Below are 18,645 nucleotides of genomic sequence, written 5' to 3'. Positions count from 1 at the left end.
GTTCTTTGAGTAAAAAAATTAAAACACTGTCTTTTGTTTTACAAATTATTTACAATAAGTTCAAAATTTCAAATTTACAAAATGAAAATAGGAAATAGGGACAAAAATATGATTTGAGTATTTTGTGATTGTTTCTTGAGAAGAGAAGAGGATTTTTCTTTAAAAACTGGTGAGTTTTTAATTCAATGATGAAATTGACATTGAAATTTATATTAAAAGGTGATAACGAGCCTGTAAATGAAATCTGGATCATATTTATTTGATAATTAAATATCTAATTGATAAGATATTTTAAAATAATCAATGTGGTTCAAGTAATTTTCACTAAAACACTCGTATTTTTTCTCTTGTAATTAATAAAAAGTTATTTTAAATTTTGAACAAAGTGTAATATATTATTAACAGGCATTGTTATAATAATAATATTATATATATATATAATAAAATAATTTTAATTTGAACAATGGTTATCAATTTAAAGAAAATCCTTAAAACAAAACAGGTAAACCTTTTCATCTAAAAAACTAATTTAAATATTTTATAAATTATCCTTATATATATACATATATATATATATATATATATATATATATATAATTAACAAGTCATATTATGGTAGATATAATATTTCTACTTCCATTAATGAATCTCCAAAGTTGTTGTAGGGTCTTCATGCATTAGAGAATATTATTTTTCATCAAATTAACTGAAATTCAAATTAACTGAAATTCAAATAGTTTGAAAGTTATTTAATATTTAATGGATTAACGTATTTTTGTAAAAAAATATTTTAACCTGTTTTTAATTACTTTTGTGGAACAAACTCGGTTTAAAAGTTATGGCCAGTGAATAAAAGTGTGTGCATTTTGTCACAAGACAGTTTTGATTTTAAAGTTTGCAGAGTTGCTCTACGAATTTTTATTTATTGATATTATTATAAATTCTTTAATCTTGTACAAGTTTGTTTAATATTTTAATAATATCAGAAAACATTTTGAAAGTAACAAGATATATAACGAATGTATGTCAAGAATTTTGAATCTGTGTTCAAAATAATTAATTATCTCTACCATTTATTCCTCTTTTCCAAATTTTTTTTCTTACTTCTTGGGTGCTCCGCCCCTGTTTTTCATCGTGCAGAGTCTCTACTATCAACAATAAAATATTTTGTCGAAAATCTTTTTCTTTTGTCGTCAAAAATAGTGCTTGCGTAAGTCTGGTAGGTCTTCTTGTTTGTCATATATTTACGAAATATAAAATTTGTTAATTGAATTTTTCTCTCTCTTCTTCTCATTGACGTCGTACGTCCATGTTTACTTTTGTAATGAAAAAAGCACATGGTTTATTGATATATGATTATATATATAAGATATATAAGAATGTATATATGTATCTCTATAATTGTATTTGTGGATGAAAACATGTCCACAAAATTCCGTGTGATAATGCAAATTATTCGAGTATTAGTACTAATTAGGAGACGTTTGTTCTGCGAACGTGTTTGTACGGTGAAGCATGTGATTTTAGTTAATACGAGAGATAAGCTGATTCTAACGTTGAATATAACATACACGCATTTTTAAAATATCTAACAGTCCATTGGCAAAATTACATATCCATATTTACTGGTAACAAATCATTTAACCAAATGTATCCTGCGTTGGGCAAAATGCCGTAAATACGTTGTACAATCATTTTCTTATTTTTTTATAATAACAATCATAACTTTAGTTATATGGTTGGCATTAATAAATTATAATTATGTATAGTAGTTACCCCAGTGAGTATTTGATGCAGTTTTACTAGATTAAGTTACCCACCTTGAGGAGGGCATTCATATCTTCTATAATATTGTTCTATTGATAATATTTAACTATTTAGTTTAATTTTTCTTTGCATGTCTTTAACTTTTACAATTGATGTTTAGATGTCCAAGAATATTATAGAAGATATATTGGGTTGTTCGGAAAGTAACTTCGTTTTTTATAGACAATTTGGCAAGTAATTTTCGTGCAATAAACACACACTTTAATAATTATGTATTGGCAGTTTTGAATAAACATTGTTTGTCATTTTTCTGGTTTCAGCATAATTTCGAGATATTAGAAATTTTTTGGTCGTTATTGGCAAAAAACTGAACAAAGTGCTTTTTGACATGCTGATTTGAGGTCTAAGTTTTACCGCCTCGGAACAAATAATGGCCTGATGATGGCAATTCTGATGAATGTTTCCTTGGGTTCCATTCGAGCTTCCAAAGCTTTAGGCGATTGACCAAACATATGTGAGGTCTTGTGTCGTCTTGATGCAGTACAATACCTTGCTTGTGGGTTAATTCTGAACTTTTCTATTGAAGTATATCATTTAGGTTATCCTGCTGATGACATAAGGCATCCGAATTAATCGTTATGTTATCCTGGAAAAGCTGAAAAATGAACAACTTCTTTAAAATCTTACCATACATACTACCTTTTTCTGGCAAATTTCAAATTTGCATCTGTTATGAGCAGATTCTTCTATTTTGTTTCATGGGCTATTGCGTGTATTGTATTCTTTACATTTACATTCCATTTGACATTCCTAGTCACAATTCTACAAAACCTGATAAATTTCAGGACTTTTCAGAGACGAATCGCGGAGGACACGCGTTTCTTTCTATGAGAACCATACATTGAGTATCGAAGACAATCCCAGACCTTTTGAGTGGTCATGAACTGTTAAATATGATAAATTTTAACTCAAATGGATTTTATGTATTGATCTTTGCCGGTTTGCACCAACTAATGCCTTTCTCGCGTCTTTATCAGCTTCAACCGCATTTCTTGGACTTGGTGCATCTTGGACATCAAAGTACCAGGAATGAAATTTAGCAAACCAATTTTGGCACTGTCGTACTATCAACACGTCATTTTCGTACATATCGATCAATTATTTCATTTTCAATAATTTCTTTTCGGCTTAAACAGTTTCTATAGCAAAAGAGTAAAACATGCCGAAAACGCTGCTTAATTCTTTCCGTATTCAAAGTGGCATCATCCAAAACTATTGCATATAATTGATTAGAACTATTTACACAAAAATAATAAAATATTTTGGCCTTAAAACATAAGTTTTCAAATCATAATAATTATAGGGCTTAAGTGCGATGTTAGGTTAAAAAAATAGAGCTAAATTATGGTGATAAAAAACGAATTGACTTTCCGAACAACCTTATAAATATGCCACTTTAGTAAACAAAAAACGTTTGACAGACTAATAAATTAAATTAAATTAATTAATAATTTATTGTTATTTTATATAAAATCGCCTTAAGCAGATTTTATATTTATAGTTTTTCGTAACAATCGTACAATAAAGATTCAATGTTAAGATTTTCAATTAAACTAAATTTGTATATACCTGTTACTCTATAATCACGAAATTTAAGTTACAAATTCCAAAATACTATAAATTTGGTTAATAATATTGTATTCATAATAGATGTAGGAACGAAATCCTTGGTTTAATTAAATATATTTTTTATTAAAAAATATAATTTCTAGATAAAGCTGTCGTTGCATTCAATTCATAGACTTGTTTTTTCGAAATACAACTTGATCTATTATTTGTTACACAAAATATTCATCTCTACAATGAAATTATTCCTTCTATCCATTTTAATGCGAAACATCTGCAAAAGCAAACAATCACATGAGGTTACGTATTGTGTGTATTAAAACAAACAATGTAGTTTGCTGTTTACTGAAAACATTATTCTAAACACAAAACTCTATTTAAACTTACATTAGTATTCACAAATGGACAGGTAGATAGATTTTTGTTTCATTTTGCCATTACCGTTTACTGGTTAATTAAGGAAAGAATTTGAAATTTAAAAACTATAACGACAGGATATGAGATATCTTTGAATTGTCAATGGCGAACGGAAGCACCAACATTGGCGAGGGAAAAAACCTAAAATAAGTAATAATGAAAATTTTAAAAATATAATGAAATGTAAAGCTATTTTACCAATAAAAGTCTAAACAAAGTATAAGTATATATTTAATTATAATATATTACTAAATGCATTTTTACAAGTTTGTAAAAGTGGCATTACTTGTAGAATAACTGCAATGGACGAGGCAATATATAATATTCAAAAACGAAAGCATAAAAAATATAAAATAAATTAAATATACACATTACTGCTCTTGTAACATTGTGTAAATTCATCTCATTTATTAATAATTAAAATTAATTATGATACATTTCTTAATAGTTTTTATGTATCTGAAGTTGTCGTCAGTTTTACAATGGACGACGAAACATGGCAGTTTGATCAAATATTTAAAAATTTATTTCACGTGTTTTACGCGATTTAATTACATAAAAATGTAATTAATCACTTTACACTATTCTGTTAGTTAATAATCTTATATATACGTTTTATAGCATGTAATTGCACAATTATCTACAAGAGTGTCAATGTTGATTTTATGGACGTTGAATTATTTTAATATGTATTTACACAGTTTACCATAAGCAATCAAAGATATTTAACTAATATATATATATATATATATATATTTAAATTAATAAATAATAATTTTGTAAATTCAATTCTAAAACTATTATGTACATATATGAAATTTATAAATTTAAAATTATTTTTTAAAGCATTTGGATTCATGGATAAACGCTAAATATATAGAACAATACTCTAATCTATCCCTTGAATTAATTCCGCATTGAAACTATTAGCAAAATACTCACATTCTCTATAATTTTTAACTACTACATTTCTAAAAGATTTGTTATTTGTACTATATTTTTAAACCTCAATTACTCACATTTCCAACTTTAGTAGTTGTTTTTTTTTTAATAAATAAATTGTTCTAACATACAACCTTTTTATGGTGTATTTAATAAAACTGATATAAATTTTAATAAAATATAAAATTATTATTAATAGGTAAACAAAATATATAAATAAATATAATAATATAGTAATATACTTACCTTAAATATAAAAATATACATGTCAGCTTATTATAATCAATTAAAGAATTCTGTTAATAATTAACTAATTTTGACTATATTAAGTAATTATATAAAAATATGTGTTTGTATATAAATAAAAAAAAATTAGTTAATTAATTAGTTCATCAAATCACTAAGTAAATAATAAATGTTTTGGTAAGTTTCAGTTAATAATTTTTGATATTTTTGTCAAGTATTATTATAGTATAATTTAATATTTCTGTTGAATATATTCAAAATTACATTCAAGATATGATATATTACTGCTGGTTTCAGTTTGTTGCTAATTAGTTTTTAACTTATTAGCGTTTATTAGTGTTAATTACCTCAGCATGCAGACTTGTGAAACTATCGAACAAATTTCAGTGAATTGAACAAAATTCTATTTTTGAAACTATTATTATTTCATATAAAACTACATAATTGAGAATTCAAAGTATATTTATAATTGTAAATTTCCAATCTCCTTTACAGGGCTGAGAAGTTGCCAAAACGCCGCAACCAGGCGTCTTCTCGGGCCTATGGTCCCCGCAGGGGGCTAAGCCCCCACAAGGAAACGATTCGACGTCACAGGCGCCTCCATTACCGCCGAGGAATAATATCACTTTTGCAAGACAATCGAGTTTTACAAAATTAGGACATATGATTAATACGGCTGTTCATAGTAAAAGTAAAGGTTGGTGGAAGGAAGATGTCATGTCATTGTTTTTATACTTTGAATTATAACGGATTTAATACAAATAGCAAAACTTCTGAAAAATTGTACGGAATTTTTTTGAAAATTTTTTTGTGTATCGAAAATAATTCAAATTTCAAATTCAATTATGGCTAAAGTTCTAAAGCTCTTTTATAAACTTTAAATGAATAATTTTTACCTTGTTATTTAATTTATATAATTTTTATAAATAAGTATTAGACATTATTACAGTATATCTAATTTATTTGAAAACATTTAATATTCCTCGAACATTTCGTTGCGGTACGGGAAGTTCCAGCAATTTGCCTTAAGGCACGATGCCATACACCACTAGTTAACTGCCCGTAAGGTAAGTTATAGTAATCGCAAAAAAATCGAAAATGAAAATTTTTATATATCTTTACGTTTCAAAGGTTTTTGAATATTTTGGCATACCTTAAAAAATGTGTATGTATATGTGTGTGTGTGTGCGAATACAAATTTTCGTCGACAATTTCGGGAACACCGATCAACCGATTTAAATAATTCAAAAATCATTCGATTCATATTGATCAGGAAACGTGCTGATTAGTTTTTGGCAAAGGCAGGTCTAGCCGTTCGGGGCAAAAAGTGCCAAAAACGGTAATTCTGTTTTTAAGAGAACGGAGCGTTCGATTTTAATAATTCAAAAAAGATTTCACTTGTATTGACAAGATAAAGAACTGAGTAAATTTTTGGAAAGGCAGGTCCAGATGTTATGGACTTGAGATAGAGGTTATGTACGTCAAATTATCAGATATTGTATAGAGATTTTAATAATGTGTACACATTTTGTGTAAATTTTTTTGAGTTCCGTACCAAGATTTTTAATTACGGTACAGGACGTTCCAGCAATTTGCCTTTAGGCATGGTGCCATGCACCCCCCTAGTTAATTTTAGCCTTGGATGACTAATTACAAGTGTTGTTCATTTAAAGCATGACTTTATATAATTGTAATTCAACAAATAGGATTATGTTAAATTTTGATCATTATTTTGTAAAAATTTTGACACTAATATAAAATCTGTTTTCATTATCCTTGTTCTGTGGTGCCATCTATTACCTTCCGGGTCCACTCATAATTCGCACTCAATACAGGTGGTAGCACTGGTTAATGAACTGGTTCGCAAGGACGAAACTAATTTCCCCTCCTCTCGCACACGTTTTGGTCAGTGTCGCCATTGCACCTTTTTGCATTTTTTCTACGGGCAATTGTTTGTAATTTTAATGTTAAGTTTATGATTGAGATAAAACTAATAACGTATTCCTAGCGTGTAATTGATTGTGTGATAAAGTTTTAATGAATTTCTGTTATATAAGTGACAATATTTGATATGGCCGGTGAGTTTGTATGCGTTTTTGGGATTATTTCGCATAATTTACAATGGATAATGGATACTTGATAAAATACTAGGAATTTGTGTAGTTTTGAATATGCATTCACAATATAGTTGTGCAATTATTAAACAAATACTCGTAGATTCTTTCGAATTTATAATTTTTGACGTATAATGATTGTTGGTTATGTAGCGTCTGTTATTGTTCTAATTTGCGCAATTGAAATGCCCAACCGAAATTTCTTATTAACAACATATTTATAATAAATTTAGCGATCTAGTTATGCTTTTATTTCTCCTGCATCATTTATTCCAAAAACAAAACAGTACCACCAAAAAATATTGTTTTATAACCTCTATCAAAAATCAAACAAGTTCAAAATTTTCAAGTACATTTTTCTGAAATTTCTTATTTTAAATTAAGTAATAATAAAATAATATCTATTATTGGTTGAGGACGTGCATGGAAGGTATATTTCATGAATTTTATATATAAATTCTTGGCATATTTAAAAAATTAGTAAGCAAAACTTTTGGGCTGTCAACTATTTGACATTTTGAAAACCATCAAATATTTCATGAATGTTTCCAATTATTATATGGAAAATATTATAATCAAGTACTTTAAGTCCTTTTGTTTAAAAAAAAAATACATTTATGTTGTACATGATGTTAAGCATGATTCAATGGTACCTTTGGATAAGTAAGAAATCTATTTTATTTAACAATTGATACAAGGATAATTAATCTGCATAAAAACAAATGTTTTTAATGTGTTTTCTTCTATTTTTTATTTAGGAAATGGAGACACGTCGTGGTGTTTTTCACAAGTTAAAGGAACGCTAGAAGATGATGTGACTGAAGCAGATATTGTTTCTTGCGTTGAATTTAATCATGATGGTGAACTATTAGCCACTGGTGATAAAGGGGGTCGAGTTGTTATATTCCAGGTCAGTGCTGTAAAATATGATGGGCAAAGAATTATTACAAGATTATTAATAGATAGATATAAAAACTTATTTTAATTATGCAAAATTAAAAGCATTATATTTGTTTTTCTTTTCAGAGAGATTCCGTCTCAAAAACTTCAATACCCCGTCGTGGTGAGTACAATGTATACTCAACATTTCAATCTCACGAACCCGAGTTTGATTATTTAAAAAGTTTGGAAATTGAGGAGAAAATTAATAAAATTAGATGGCTCAGGAGAAAAAATCAGGCACACTTTCTTCTGTCGACCAATGATAAAACTATTAAATTGTGGAAAGTGTCTGAACGTGATAAGAGGATAGAAGGTAAACATAAACACAAAGTTATAAAGGATAGTTATAAATGCAAAGGATAGATTTTAACTTCTATTTTATTCACAGGTTATAATACTAAAGAGGAAAATGGTCAAATCCGAGACCCAACCTTTATTACCTCTCTCCGAGTGCCAGTTATTAAACCTATGGAATTAATGGTTGAAGCATCTCCCCGTAGAATATTTGCTAATGCGCACACCTATCATATAAATTCAATTTCTGTTAATTCCGATCAAGAAACCTATTTATCAGCAGATGATCTCCGAATTAATCTTTGGAATCTGGAAATTACAGATCAAAGTTTTAACATTGTGGACATTAAGCCCACAAATATGGAGGAACTGACTGAGGTCATTACGGCCGCAGAGTTTCATCCGACCGAATGTAATCTTTTTGTTTATTCCAGTAGTAAAGGTAATGCTAAGACCTATTGATATGAAATAATGATTTTGTTGTTATACAAGTTTTATAAATGTTCTTTCTTCAGGCACAATACGCCTTTGTGATATGAGGGCCAGCGCCTTATGTGATAGGCATGCTAAAATGTTTGAAGAGCCTGAAGATCCAACAAATAGAAGTTTTTTTAGTGAAATAATTAGTTCCATAAGTGATGTAAAGCTTAGTAATTCAGGCAGGTATATGATCTCTCGAGATTATCTCAGTGTTAAAGTATGGGATCTTCACATGGAAACCAAACCTATAGAAACTTACCCGGTAAGAGAAAACAATATTTATCTCACAAAACAATAAAATGAGACAAAAAAAATATTTTTATATTACTGTGACTTTTACTTTTCAGGTACATGAATATCTTCGTGCAAAACTGTGTTCATTATATGAAAACGATTGTATTTTTGATAAATTTGAGTGCTGTTGGAATGGCAATGACTCTGCCATAATGACTGGTTCCTACAACAACTTTTTCCGTGTGTTTGATCGTCAGACTAGACGAGAGGTGACTCTGGAGGCTTGCAGAGACATTGCTAAGCCGAAGACAATCCTTAAGCCTCGCAAGGTTGGAGTTGGTGGCAAGCGGAAGAAGGATGAAATCTCTGTTGATTGTTTGGATTTCAATAAAAAAATACTTCACACCGCTTGGCATCCAACGGAGAATATAATTGCAGTGGCTGCCACTAATAACCTCTATCTTTTCCAAGATAAATTCTAATGTCTACTAAATTGTCATTTTGTTCCTATTGCAACTGTTCTTTTTTCCTTTGATGTAGGTTAATGATATTACTATTATTATGAGAATTTTCATATGATTATACTTATTTAACAAAATGAAAAAAAAAATCGTAAATAAATTATATTGTACTTGATGAGATTGGGATTTAGTTTATTTTCAATTTTAATTATAATTATACATTTTATGTTCATTACCACAGCATGCGCCACCCCTTTCATATTAATCACAAATTTCAAACTCTCGATACAAGATCTCATAATTTTTCTGTCCAATGCAAGCTGCCAGTACATTGCTAGTGGATTGACTCAAGTCTTGGGATAAAATTTGAAGAAATTCTTGAGGATGCAAACTGCGATTTTTTGACAAAATAGTTGTCAGAGCTGTGATATAGTTTCGTGCCAATCGTAGTGTCTCAATTTTTGATAGTTTTTGTGTCTGGCTGTAATGGGGGCTGTAGAGCTTCAGATTTTGGGTCTGGATAGGAATACACCTGTAATAGAAATAGTAATAATAGTAATGGATAGGTAATAATCTTAATGTTAAATTATTAGCTGCTATGAGACTTTTGTGATGTTAGATAAAGTCATTGCTGATTTTATTTTGTACATATTTGTTCTAATGCAGGTTTTATAGTACATACATAGTTCATCTAGTTATTCCAAGATTCAGTAAATACATAAATTTCATGTATAAATAGTTGCTTATCATTTTTTAAATTAGTCACAGTTGTAGATTACTTAATTTTGTGAAAATATGTTAAATGCAAATGCATCTTAATTATTAATCTTTTTTATAAAAAGTTATGTAAAAGGCAAAGAATCAAGTTTATGTATCGATATTAAATTGTGTTTATAAAGTAAATCAAGCTGCTCTAGAACATCTCATTGTTCACAAATTCTAAACCACTCGTTAAATTTGAATGATGTATGGGATGCATTTATTTAAAACTAAATAATTTACAATTATTTCATACAACATATAACAACAGGGCAATTCAGAGTGCTCTAAATCCAATTTTAGGAGGTACCTTCTTAATCGGTCCAGGGCTGCGTTCAGTCCGTGCATGCGGTTCCGTTCGCGGGCGTTCGCTTTGCTCCTGCGAGCTTTCAATTTAATCGAATTTCTGAAGGAATCGGAGAATGATTTCTTCCTTATCGAGTTTTCCATAGTCATAATAATGATATAAATATATAACTGTTATTTTTTTAATTTAATTAGAGGATTTCTGCTTGATTAATAAAATATCAATGTGCTTTCATACAAATTTATTACAGGAGCTTTTTATCTCATATGGACAGGTGAGAATGTACAGAACCGTATTTGCGTAATTAATGATTATTTTTCTTTGTAGGTACCGCAATTATTATTGCGAATGGATTTTTTGTACTCCAGGTGAGGTTTTGTGGAAAATGGTTGTACATTCAAAAATACTTACTAATTTTGAATGTTATTTTTCATAGATTCTATTACGATAGGTAAATATTAAAACGGATGCATTTTTCAACAAAGTTTTGATCTATGAGAAATTTTGTTCAAAAGCACCTTTGACTGGTGCACGTTTGATTATTTTACATAGTTTCAAGAAGCCCTCCAGGACACATAGTACTATGATCTTGTGATTTGAACCTGTTAATATCCAATGAATCTATTATGATGACAAACACTAAAATTATTGGGTTTTCAATCAATAATTTGAGTGATAAAACGTTTCATAAATTAGCACTCTTTGTCAGGTCGTTACCATGTATTTATAAGAAAATTTACAGGATGCACTGTTTATTATGTAAAATTGTAATTGAAATATATGAAAATACTATCTGAAAATATATTTAGAGAACTGTGCAGGACGCACCGTTAGTTTACATTGTAATTTTAATATATTATTATTTAATGAGTTTACTATAATTATTTTTTTTAACAAAAATACAAGTAAAAGATTTTATTCGAACAAACTTTTTAGAACATGTTGAAGAACATTAATAATTATTAAGTGATTAAAAAATATATTTTTTAAATAAATAATTATGTATTTATTTAAACGATTGCGATTCTGTCTCTTCTCTTGTTTTTCACAAATCCAATAAATTTCATTTTTCCTTATCAGCCCCCCGAAGTGCTGATTAGTTAAGTGGTTTATTCAAATGTGTAATATTTAGGCGGTAATATAGGAGATTAGATAATAAAAAAAGCTTTTGAAGGATTAATATTTAATAAAAATATATATATATAATTAGCACACTATGCTGTCTATAGTACTCTAGCAATTTTTTTATGCATTTATTTAATATTTTGAAAATTTGATATTGTTAAATACAATTTATGAGTATACTGACATGTTGTAGAACATTGTGGTTTTAGACAATATTGTTCATTATATAATTTTATTTTTATTATTTACATTTATTTTTATTCTATAAGTTTTTAGAGATTTAAATGAGTGGCGTTGGTTAAGTATATTTTTATATTCTGTGTCCTTTATAAGTATAAGGATAATATATTATAATAGATACACACTATACAATTACAGTATACAATTTAATTTTGTCTAATATACACTATACCATATAAAACAAAATTTATTTACTAACGTTTCAAATCATTTTTAATAATGTAAAAGATTCAGAAAAAATAAATACACTAATATTTTCACTTTTATCATCTTTTCTAATTATAATGACCTACAGCAACCTACATATTATATTTAACATTTTTTATAATAAGATTTATGTTTTATTTCAGTATCACCTGAGCCGCCGAATATGGATATGCTTAGAGGACATCATCTCATAATCATCATCGATATTGATTTATTTATACATATGCAATATATTATAATATATAAATACACGATGTAATATAATCGAAAAATTATAAGAAAATGTTCATAGTTGCATTTTATGTATAGGTGTATATGTAAATGAAATATATTCATGATATAAACGAAAAACATTTATTTTATTGTCCATTATAATTAACCATTTATTTTTATATTTTTTTAAATTATTATGTAATTATTATGTAATTTTATAAAATTGTTAAAATTATTATATCAAAAGTTACAATAAATAATATATTAGCTTGATAAAATATGTATTACCAATAAACGTAATAATATATATTATTAAGTATATATTTCTTATTCTTATCACATTCCTCTTATTCTATTTTTTTTTCTTCTTGATTTTGATTTTCAATATCATAACTTTTAACATTAATTTTAATACATTGTATTGTAATCTAATTGTTAAAATTAGCAGAAATAAAAAAAAAGTATATTAAAAATACTGGTGCCATCAGCCGCGATAATTGCAGCGCAATTATTTCGTTTCGGAATCGAAAAATCTACCAGGAGCCCAGACACTCTCCGGTCATTAAGTCTATCCATATAACATTGCTTTTCTCATAAAGTCGAACAAATTTCGGTACAAAAGCGGCATGAAATACCAGGGTAGCAGACACGTCGGAGTATAAGAAGAGAATTGTTAGCGATATTTTCGGCTATTCTTATTGGTTCTAGGAAGTCCTCTTGGACCAATCAAAGCGTTTCAATTGCCTACCGAACGCAAGTCTTTCATATATGTATGCTAAACAAGTCGTTCAATAAGTCAAACAAATTTCGGTGCAAAAGCGACATGAAATACCAGGGTAGCAGACACATCCGAGTATCAAAAGGTAATATCTTATTGGTTGAGGGACGGCCGGTCGGACGAATCAGAATGTTCCAATTGGAGACCAAAATCATGTTTTATATCGTATGTAGACGATGAAACAAACTGTCATTGATTCAATTTTGACGTTTATTTATTTATATTATGATATACAATGATATTTTAATATACAATTTATAACAAGTAGTTAAAATCAGAATATACATAATTTCATTTATTATTCTCATTAAACTTTTATCATTGGCAAAGAAATCATCAGTTGAATTGACAATTAGTGAAAAGTTTTGTGAAATTGATATTATTTATTGTGGTTTTAGTTTAGTTAAAAGTGGCTATGGTTTTTTACTATATTAACTTTATTTTTACTAATATAATATACATAATTTCATTTATAATTCTCATTAAACTTTTATCATTGGCAAAGAAATCATCAGTTGGATTGAGTGAAAAGTTTTGTGAAATTGATATTAATTATTGTGGTTTTAGTTTAATTAAAAATGGCTATTGTTTTTTACTATATTAACTTTATTTTTAGTGAGTAGAATAGATTTAAAGAAATGTTGTTGTGGCTTAGAAGTAGTTCTAGTAAATTCTAATTATATAAATATCTAAGATCCTCAACACGAAGTTTTTCTAGCTGAATCTAAATTTTGGGTTCTGGATTTTCTAAAAATAGTATATTTATATACAATGGCCATAAATGAATATGTTATATGTATATAATATAATTTAATTTAAATGCAATACTTTATATCTTTATTATAAGTTTAAATAGAACATTAAATTAACCTACAATCTCATTTTTGCTTTCATTTATTATTAGTTATTGTTGTGCTACTATTACATAACTGTTCAATTAATTCACTAGTTCAAAATTTATTTCTTATTTATTATTTATATTTTAAAATACAGACCCGATCCTTTCCAATATGTCTCGAATGTCAGCATTCTGCACCTAACCCAAATACTTTGGCTTTATAACTTAAATATATCAATACTCTCGTGTTACATTGACAAGAGTATTTAGGTAAATAATTTTACATGCTCACAGGCTTTTCATGTGAATAAATTTGTGTTTTCAAAAAGTCATTTTATTTAGTTGAAATTCATTGCAAAGGAACATAATTTTTTCCAGTAAAAATTCAAACAAACAATTCTAAAAATGTAATCTTAATAAGCAATAATATTAGTTATGATTACCATGTTTCATTATATATGTATTTGAAGCCTAATAGTTTGTCAGGGAAATAATATCTACAGGTGTAGCGCAATTTACAGAAAATTCAAATCGATCACTATGAACTTATATCTACCTGGATACTGGAATAGTAAGTATTTTGCAATAAGCCATTTTCATTAATAGTTGAATTATGAATCTAAATATATGCATTTAATATCACTTTATAAAGTTAAGGTTATAACCAAGTTCCAATTATTTTTATATACCTTCATCAAATGTTGATTAAGAATACGATATATAATACCATAGACCTGAACAGATACACATCATTGTACAAAGATTCAATTGTTGCTTAAATCAATCATTAATTCAAATAATTCTTTCTTTAAGTTTAATATATAATGTTAACTACTGCCATAAGAATAATTCCAAAAATTAAATTTAATATGACACAATAGTTTTTAATTTTAAAAGTCATTAAAAAATTTGTAATACTTTGCAAAGCGTTAATTATAAAAGTGATTTGCAATGGCTTAGCTTTGCAATTCGATTTTCATGTTCTAAATTCTACTTTGTATAGTCATTTTTTCTTACTTGTAGATCATCTTTGCATTAATATGTTCTATGATTCATTATTATTTATTATTTTCAATTTCAAGTTCAAATTTTATTCACCATTATTCATCTTGTCTTCTCTGCAATGGATCAGGAGATCAATTTTGTTTCTTTCTGGATCAATCTTGAACCTAAATCAGGTAAAAAATGTTAATAAACTGGCAATAATTGTTGATGACGATTTTTAGAATCATGATGTTTGTATGAAATCAAAGAAAATTCAAAGATTAAACATGATAAAAAAAAGAATTAAGTGTGCACTGATATTTTTTTTGTATAAGTTAAGAATTGGCTTTCAGTAAACTTGCTGTTGAGTAATCTTAACTTAAAAAAAGAATTCAGTATCAAATGATTAATATTTTTTTTAAGTGCATAACTGCAAAGAAGAAGCATACAGTATCACTTATTGGTATATAATAACACATATGTGTTCGTTTATTCTACCGAGGATCTTCTTTGTAGAAAAGCACAATCTTTGTGTTCAAGTGCATAATAAGTTTTCTTTTAATAATTTTTACTTTGTACCTTCTTGCCAATTGGAATATATACTCTGAAATGGAAATGGAGTTTAAATGTTTCCTATGTGTCTTCTATAACTTTTAAACTATATATTTGATAATGATATGTCTTCAAAGATGGTTAGAAAGTAAAAGTTAACTATTTATTTTCAATATTAAAAATTCTTATATTATACTGAATCTACTCCAGTATGTTTTGTATCAAGCGTGATACAAAATTAAATACATATATTATTTGAAACTTGAAGTAAAATGTACAAAACTCAATGAATTATAATTTTATTTTATATCATAAGGCCCTATAATAAATTAGTATATTCAAAAATCGCCTTAAAAATATATAATATCCCCAAACAGAAAAAATTTTTTAGTCAAGTTTTGAACCACAGATTTAAAATTATTTAATTTTTAAAGCTTTAAATAATTTTATGATCATTAAAAATTATTAAATTATAAATATTAATATTAATTACATATTTAATATGTAAGAAATATATTATTATATTATTATTACTTATGTATTATTATTATAGTATTATTACAATTGAATATTGAAAACCATTATTCTATTGATCTATCAAAATGTTACTATGGATATTCCTGCAGCTCTGAAAATATTGATCAAACTTCTTTTTGTTTACTTCATTTTTTTAGCGATTTATAAAATACAAACATTACTTTGTAGAAATTTAAAACGAGCAAAATTACAAAAATGTGCGTCGACTTCTTAGATCATGGAGAAAATATTTGTGATATTTTGAAAACCATTGATAAAACTTATCATCATGTTGATAGGTAAAAAAGTAATAAGACAATAAATGATAATAATATTATTATTATTATTTAGCAATCTTTTATGAATTATTTATTATTGATAGATGTTAACACCTAGAATATTACAATTATAATTAATAATGATATTAGTTTATTATCAATTAAAAATATTAATTGATAATAAACTAATAAAGTTTTCATTCTATTACCTCCAGGTATCAGTCTCAGCACAAAAGTGCCATTTTAAAAGAAGTTTCCTCCCGGAAACCGACTCATCGCACAATGGGTCGCCCGGAAACAGCGCCTCCAGACCCAAGAGGTTTTCTGAGACAAGGAGCAGGCGTTGGTGGCGGTAATTATTCAAGGATGCCCCCTGTCAATGAAGAAGGACGAAAACCAAAGTGTTTGCTTGGAGAGGATTGCAAACGGGCTCCTGTTCCACCTAGAGGTAATAGTGTAGTTAATTTGTGTTTTTTTAATGTGTTGTGCATAATGCACTATTAATTTATGTTATGTCTTAGAGTGTCTACTGATCCACTAATTCTAAAATTAATAAGTTTTCTGATAAATATAAGATAACGGAACGTTTTATAGGAACTCGCGCCATTTGTCATCCACTACCATATATTTTGTCATATATATTCAACAGTCTTGTAATTGAAATATACTGTACCCTAAAGGGTCTACTAAAACCACAAATAATAAAACTGATTAGTTTTATAACAAAATGTTATGTTACAAACGATTTAAAAAAGTTTACGCTTGTCTTGATTGGTTACATGTAAATACTCAAGAGGCAGTGCAATTCGCAATTTCATTGTTGATAAAATATTTATTCCCCCCTTTTAGCTAAATCCTGTTCCCCCCGTAAAAAAGGAACGAGGCTTTGCGAAAATTGTTTCACAGAGTTTGAAAAAAACTGGAAAACCCACAATATTCGCAAAGCAGTCAAATCGAAACCAAATGTTCCTCCAGCAAGATTTGTTGATGGTGCTAAAGGTGATACATTTGAGTTGGAAAATTCAGGCTTGATTCCCAAATATATCTACAAGAAAAATTATGGAAAAATACCCAAGTACATAAAAAAGTTTCAAAAGGAACGTGAAAATGCAGAAATGATGAAACTGCATGAAGAGACTGAGAGAAAATCGAGACAAGCGAGAAATGGTTATGTGTCTCAGGAGGAAAGAGAGGAATTGTTACATGTAAGAAGGAATAAAATTATATATTCCATTTATATGGGACTTATATTACCCATTTCTAAATTACTATATATAAATATATTTTTTAGGGACTAAAGCACAACAGAATTGAATTGTTGAAGCAATTCAATAAACTGCCACTGCTAGTCGATACCATCAGTAAAGCCAATCAGAAAACAATGCTGGAAATACAATTGAGGACTTTAGAAAAAGACATACTGTCTCTGGAAGCCAATAAATATATTTATGTATATGATGATCATAAACACCACTGCCACTGTGGATGCCATTAGAATAAAGTTTTTTTTTTATATAAGTCTAATATGCAAGAGAATCATATCGATGTAGAACTCAACATTTAATTATTATATAGTTATTCTATAGTGATAGTAGTATTATATTAGCTATTATTATATTATTCTTATACTTTTCTTGCTAAATTAAATATTTATTGATAATTTATGAGACTTTACTTGACATATTGTATTTTATTTATATATTTTATAGTAATATTATTGCACATTGTACTATTTATGATAAATACAATAAACTGTTAATATTATATTTTTTAATTTATATATATTATATAATATATAAATATATATATATATATATATATCTATAATATTGAAATATTGAAACGTATATGTTTGAACGGTTTAATTTTATGTGAAAAGCTTTATAAAAAAAATTACAAAGGCACACTATCAAAGAAACTAATATTTAAAGCTTGTTATTTAGGCATATCATTCTTTTATCGTCTATTACAAAAACGAATACAACTTATAATCCAAAAGTTTTGTGCAAAGTCAAAAGTATTATGAATATATACTTTACCATCTATATAAACTTACCGAAAATGCCATAAAATATTTATATCTCATCCAGATCATGTAATTCCTTAATCTGTCCATTATTAAAGCAAATATTCTATATTCAAGAAGTTTTCGTCCATAGTTTCAAATAAATACTTGATATATACTGAAAAATGTAAGTTTTATCAGAAAATTTGAAGAAATGGTTAAAATATGACTTAAGAACAGCTCTGTCAATTTCATTAGTGTATTTGATAACAATGCATTGTTATAACAACTAAAATATAAGTCACATATGTTCAATATAT

At 27.3% G+C, this 18,645-nt stretch overlaps 3 protein-coding genes across 3 annotated transcripts; 2 read left to right on the top strand and 1 right to left on the bottom strand.

Moving 5' to 3' along the window:
- The first annotated feature begins 6,885 nt into the window (after positions 1 to 6,885).
- Positions 6,886 to 9,588, top strand: LOC113372521 (protein phosphatase PP2A 55 kDa regulatory subunit). The gene is made up of 6 exons (XM_026612861.1): positions 6,886 to 7,076; positions 7,871 to 8,022; positions 8,139 to 8,367; positions 8,443 to 8,790; positions 8,864 to 9,090; positions 9,176 to 9,588. The coding sequence occupies exons 1-6, from the start codon at positions 7,070 to 7,072 to the stop codon at positions 9,542 to 9,544; spliced, it is 1,332 nt and encodes a 443-aa protein (XP_026468646.1). The 5' UTR covers positions 6,886 to 7,069; the 3' UTR covers positions 9,545 to 9,588.
- Positions 9,589 to 9,784: 196 nt separating this feature from the next.
- On the bottom strand, positions 9,785 to 10,738 carry LOC113380957 (neurogenic differentiation factor 4-like). Its single transcript, XM_026619979.1, has 2 exons — positions 10,593 to 10,738; positions 9,785 to 10,055 (listed from the first exon to the last, which is right to left on the bottom strand). The coding sequence occupies exons 1-2, from the start codon at positions 10,736 to 10,738 to the stop codon at positions 9,785 to 9,787; spliced, it is 417 nt and encodes a 138-aa protein (XP_026475764.1).
- A 5,520-nt stretch (positions 10,739 to 16,258) lies between these two features.
- LOC113380947 (enkurin-like) lies at positions 16,259 to 17,815 on the top strand. Its single transcript, XM_026619971.1, has 4 exons — positions 16,259 to 16,341; positions 16,536 to 16,768; positions 17,170 to 17,525; positions 17,612 to 17,815. Exons 1-4 carry the CDS (start codon positions 16,259 to 16,261, stop codon positions 17,813 to 17,815), a joined length of 876 nt encoding a protein of 291 aa, XP_026475756.1.
- The last annotated feature ends 830 nt before the right edge of the window (positions 17,816 to 18,645 follow it).

The sequence above is a fragment of the Ctenocephalides felis genome, unplaced genomic scaffold (genome assembly GCF_003426905.1).
Source record: "Ctenocephalides felis isolate EL2017-DRISC unplaced genomic scaffold, ASM342690v1 CF-g0.4_SCAFFOLD_00845, whole genome shotgun sequence".
NCBI classification, from domain to species: domain Eukaryota; kingdom Metazoa; phylum Arthropoda; class Insecta; order Siphonaptera; family Pulicidae; genus Ctenocephalides; species Ctenocephalides felis.
The sequence above is the reverse complement of the archived record's forward strand: the minus strand, read 5'-3'. Positions and strand labels throughout refer to the sequence as shown.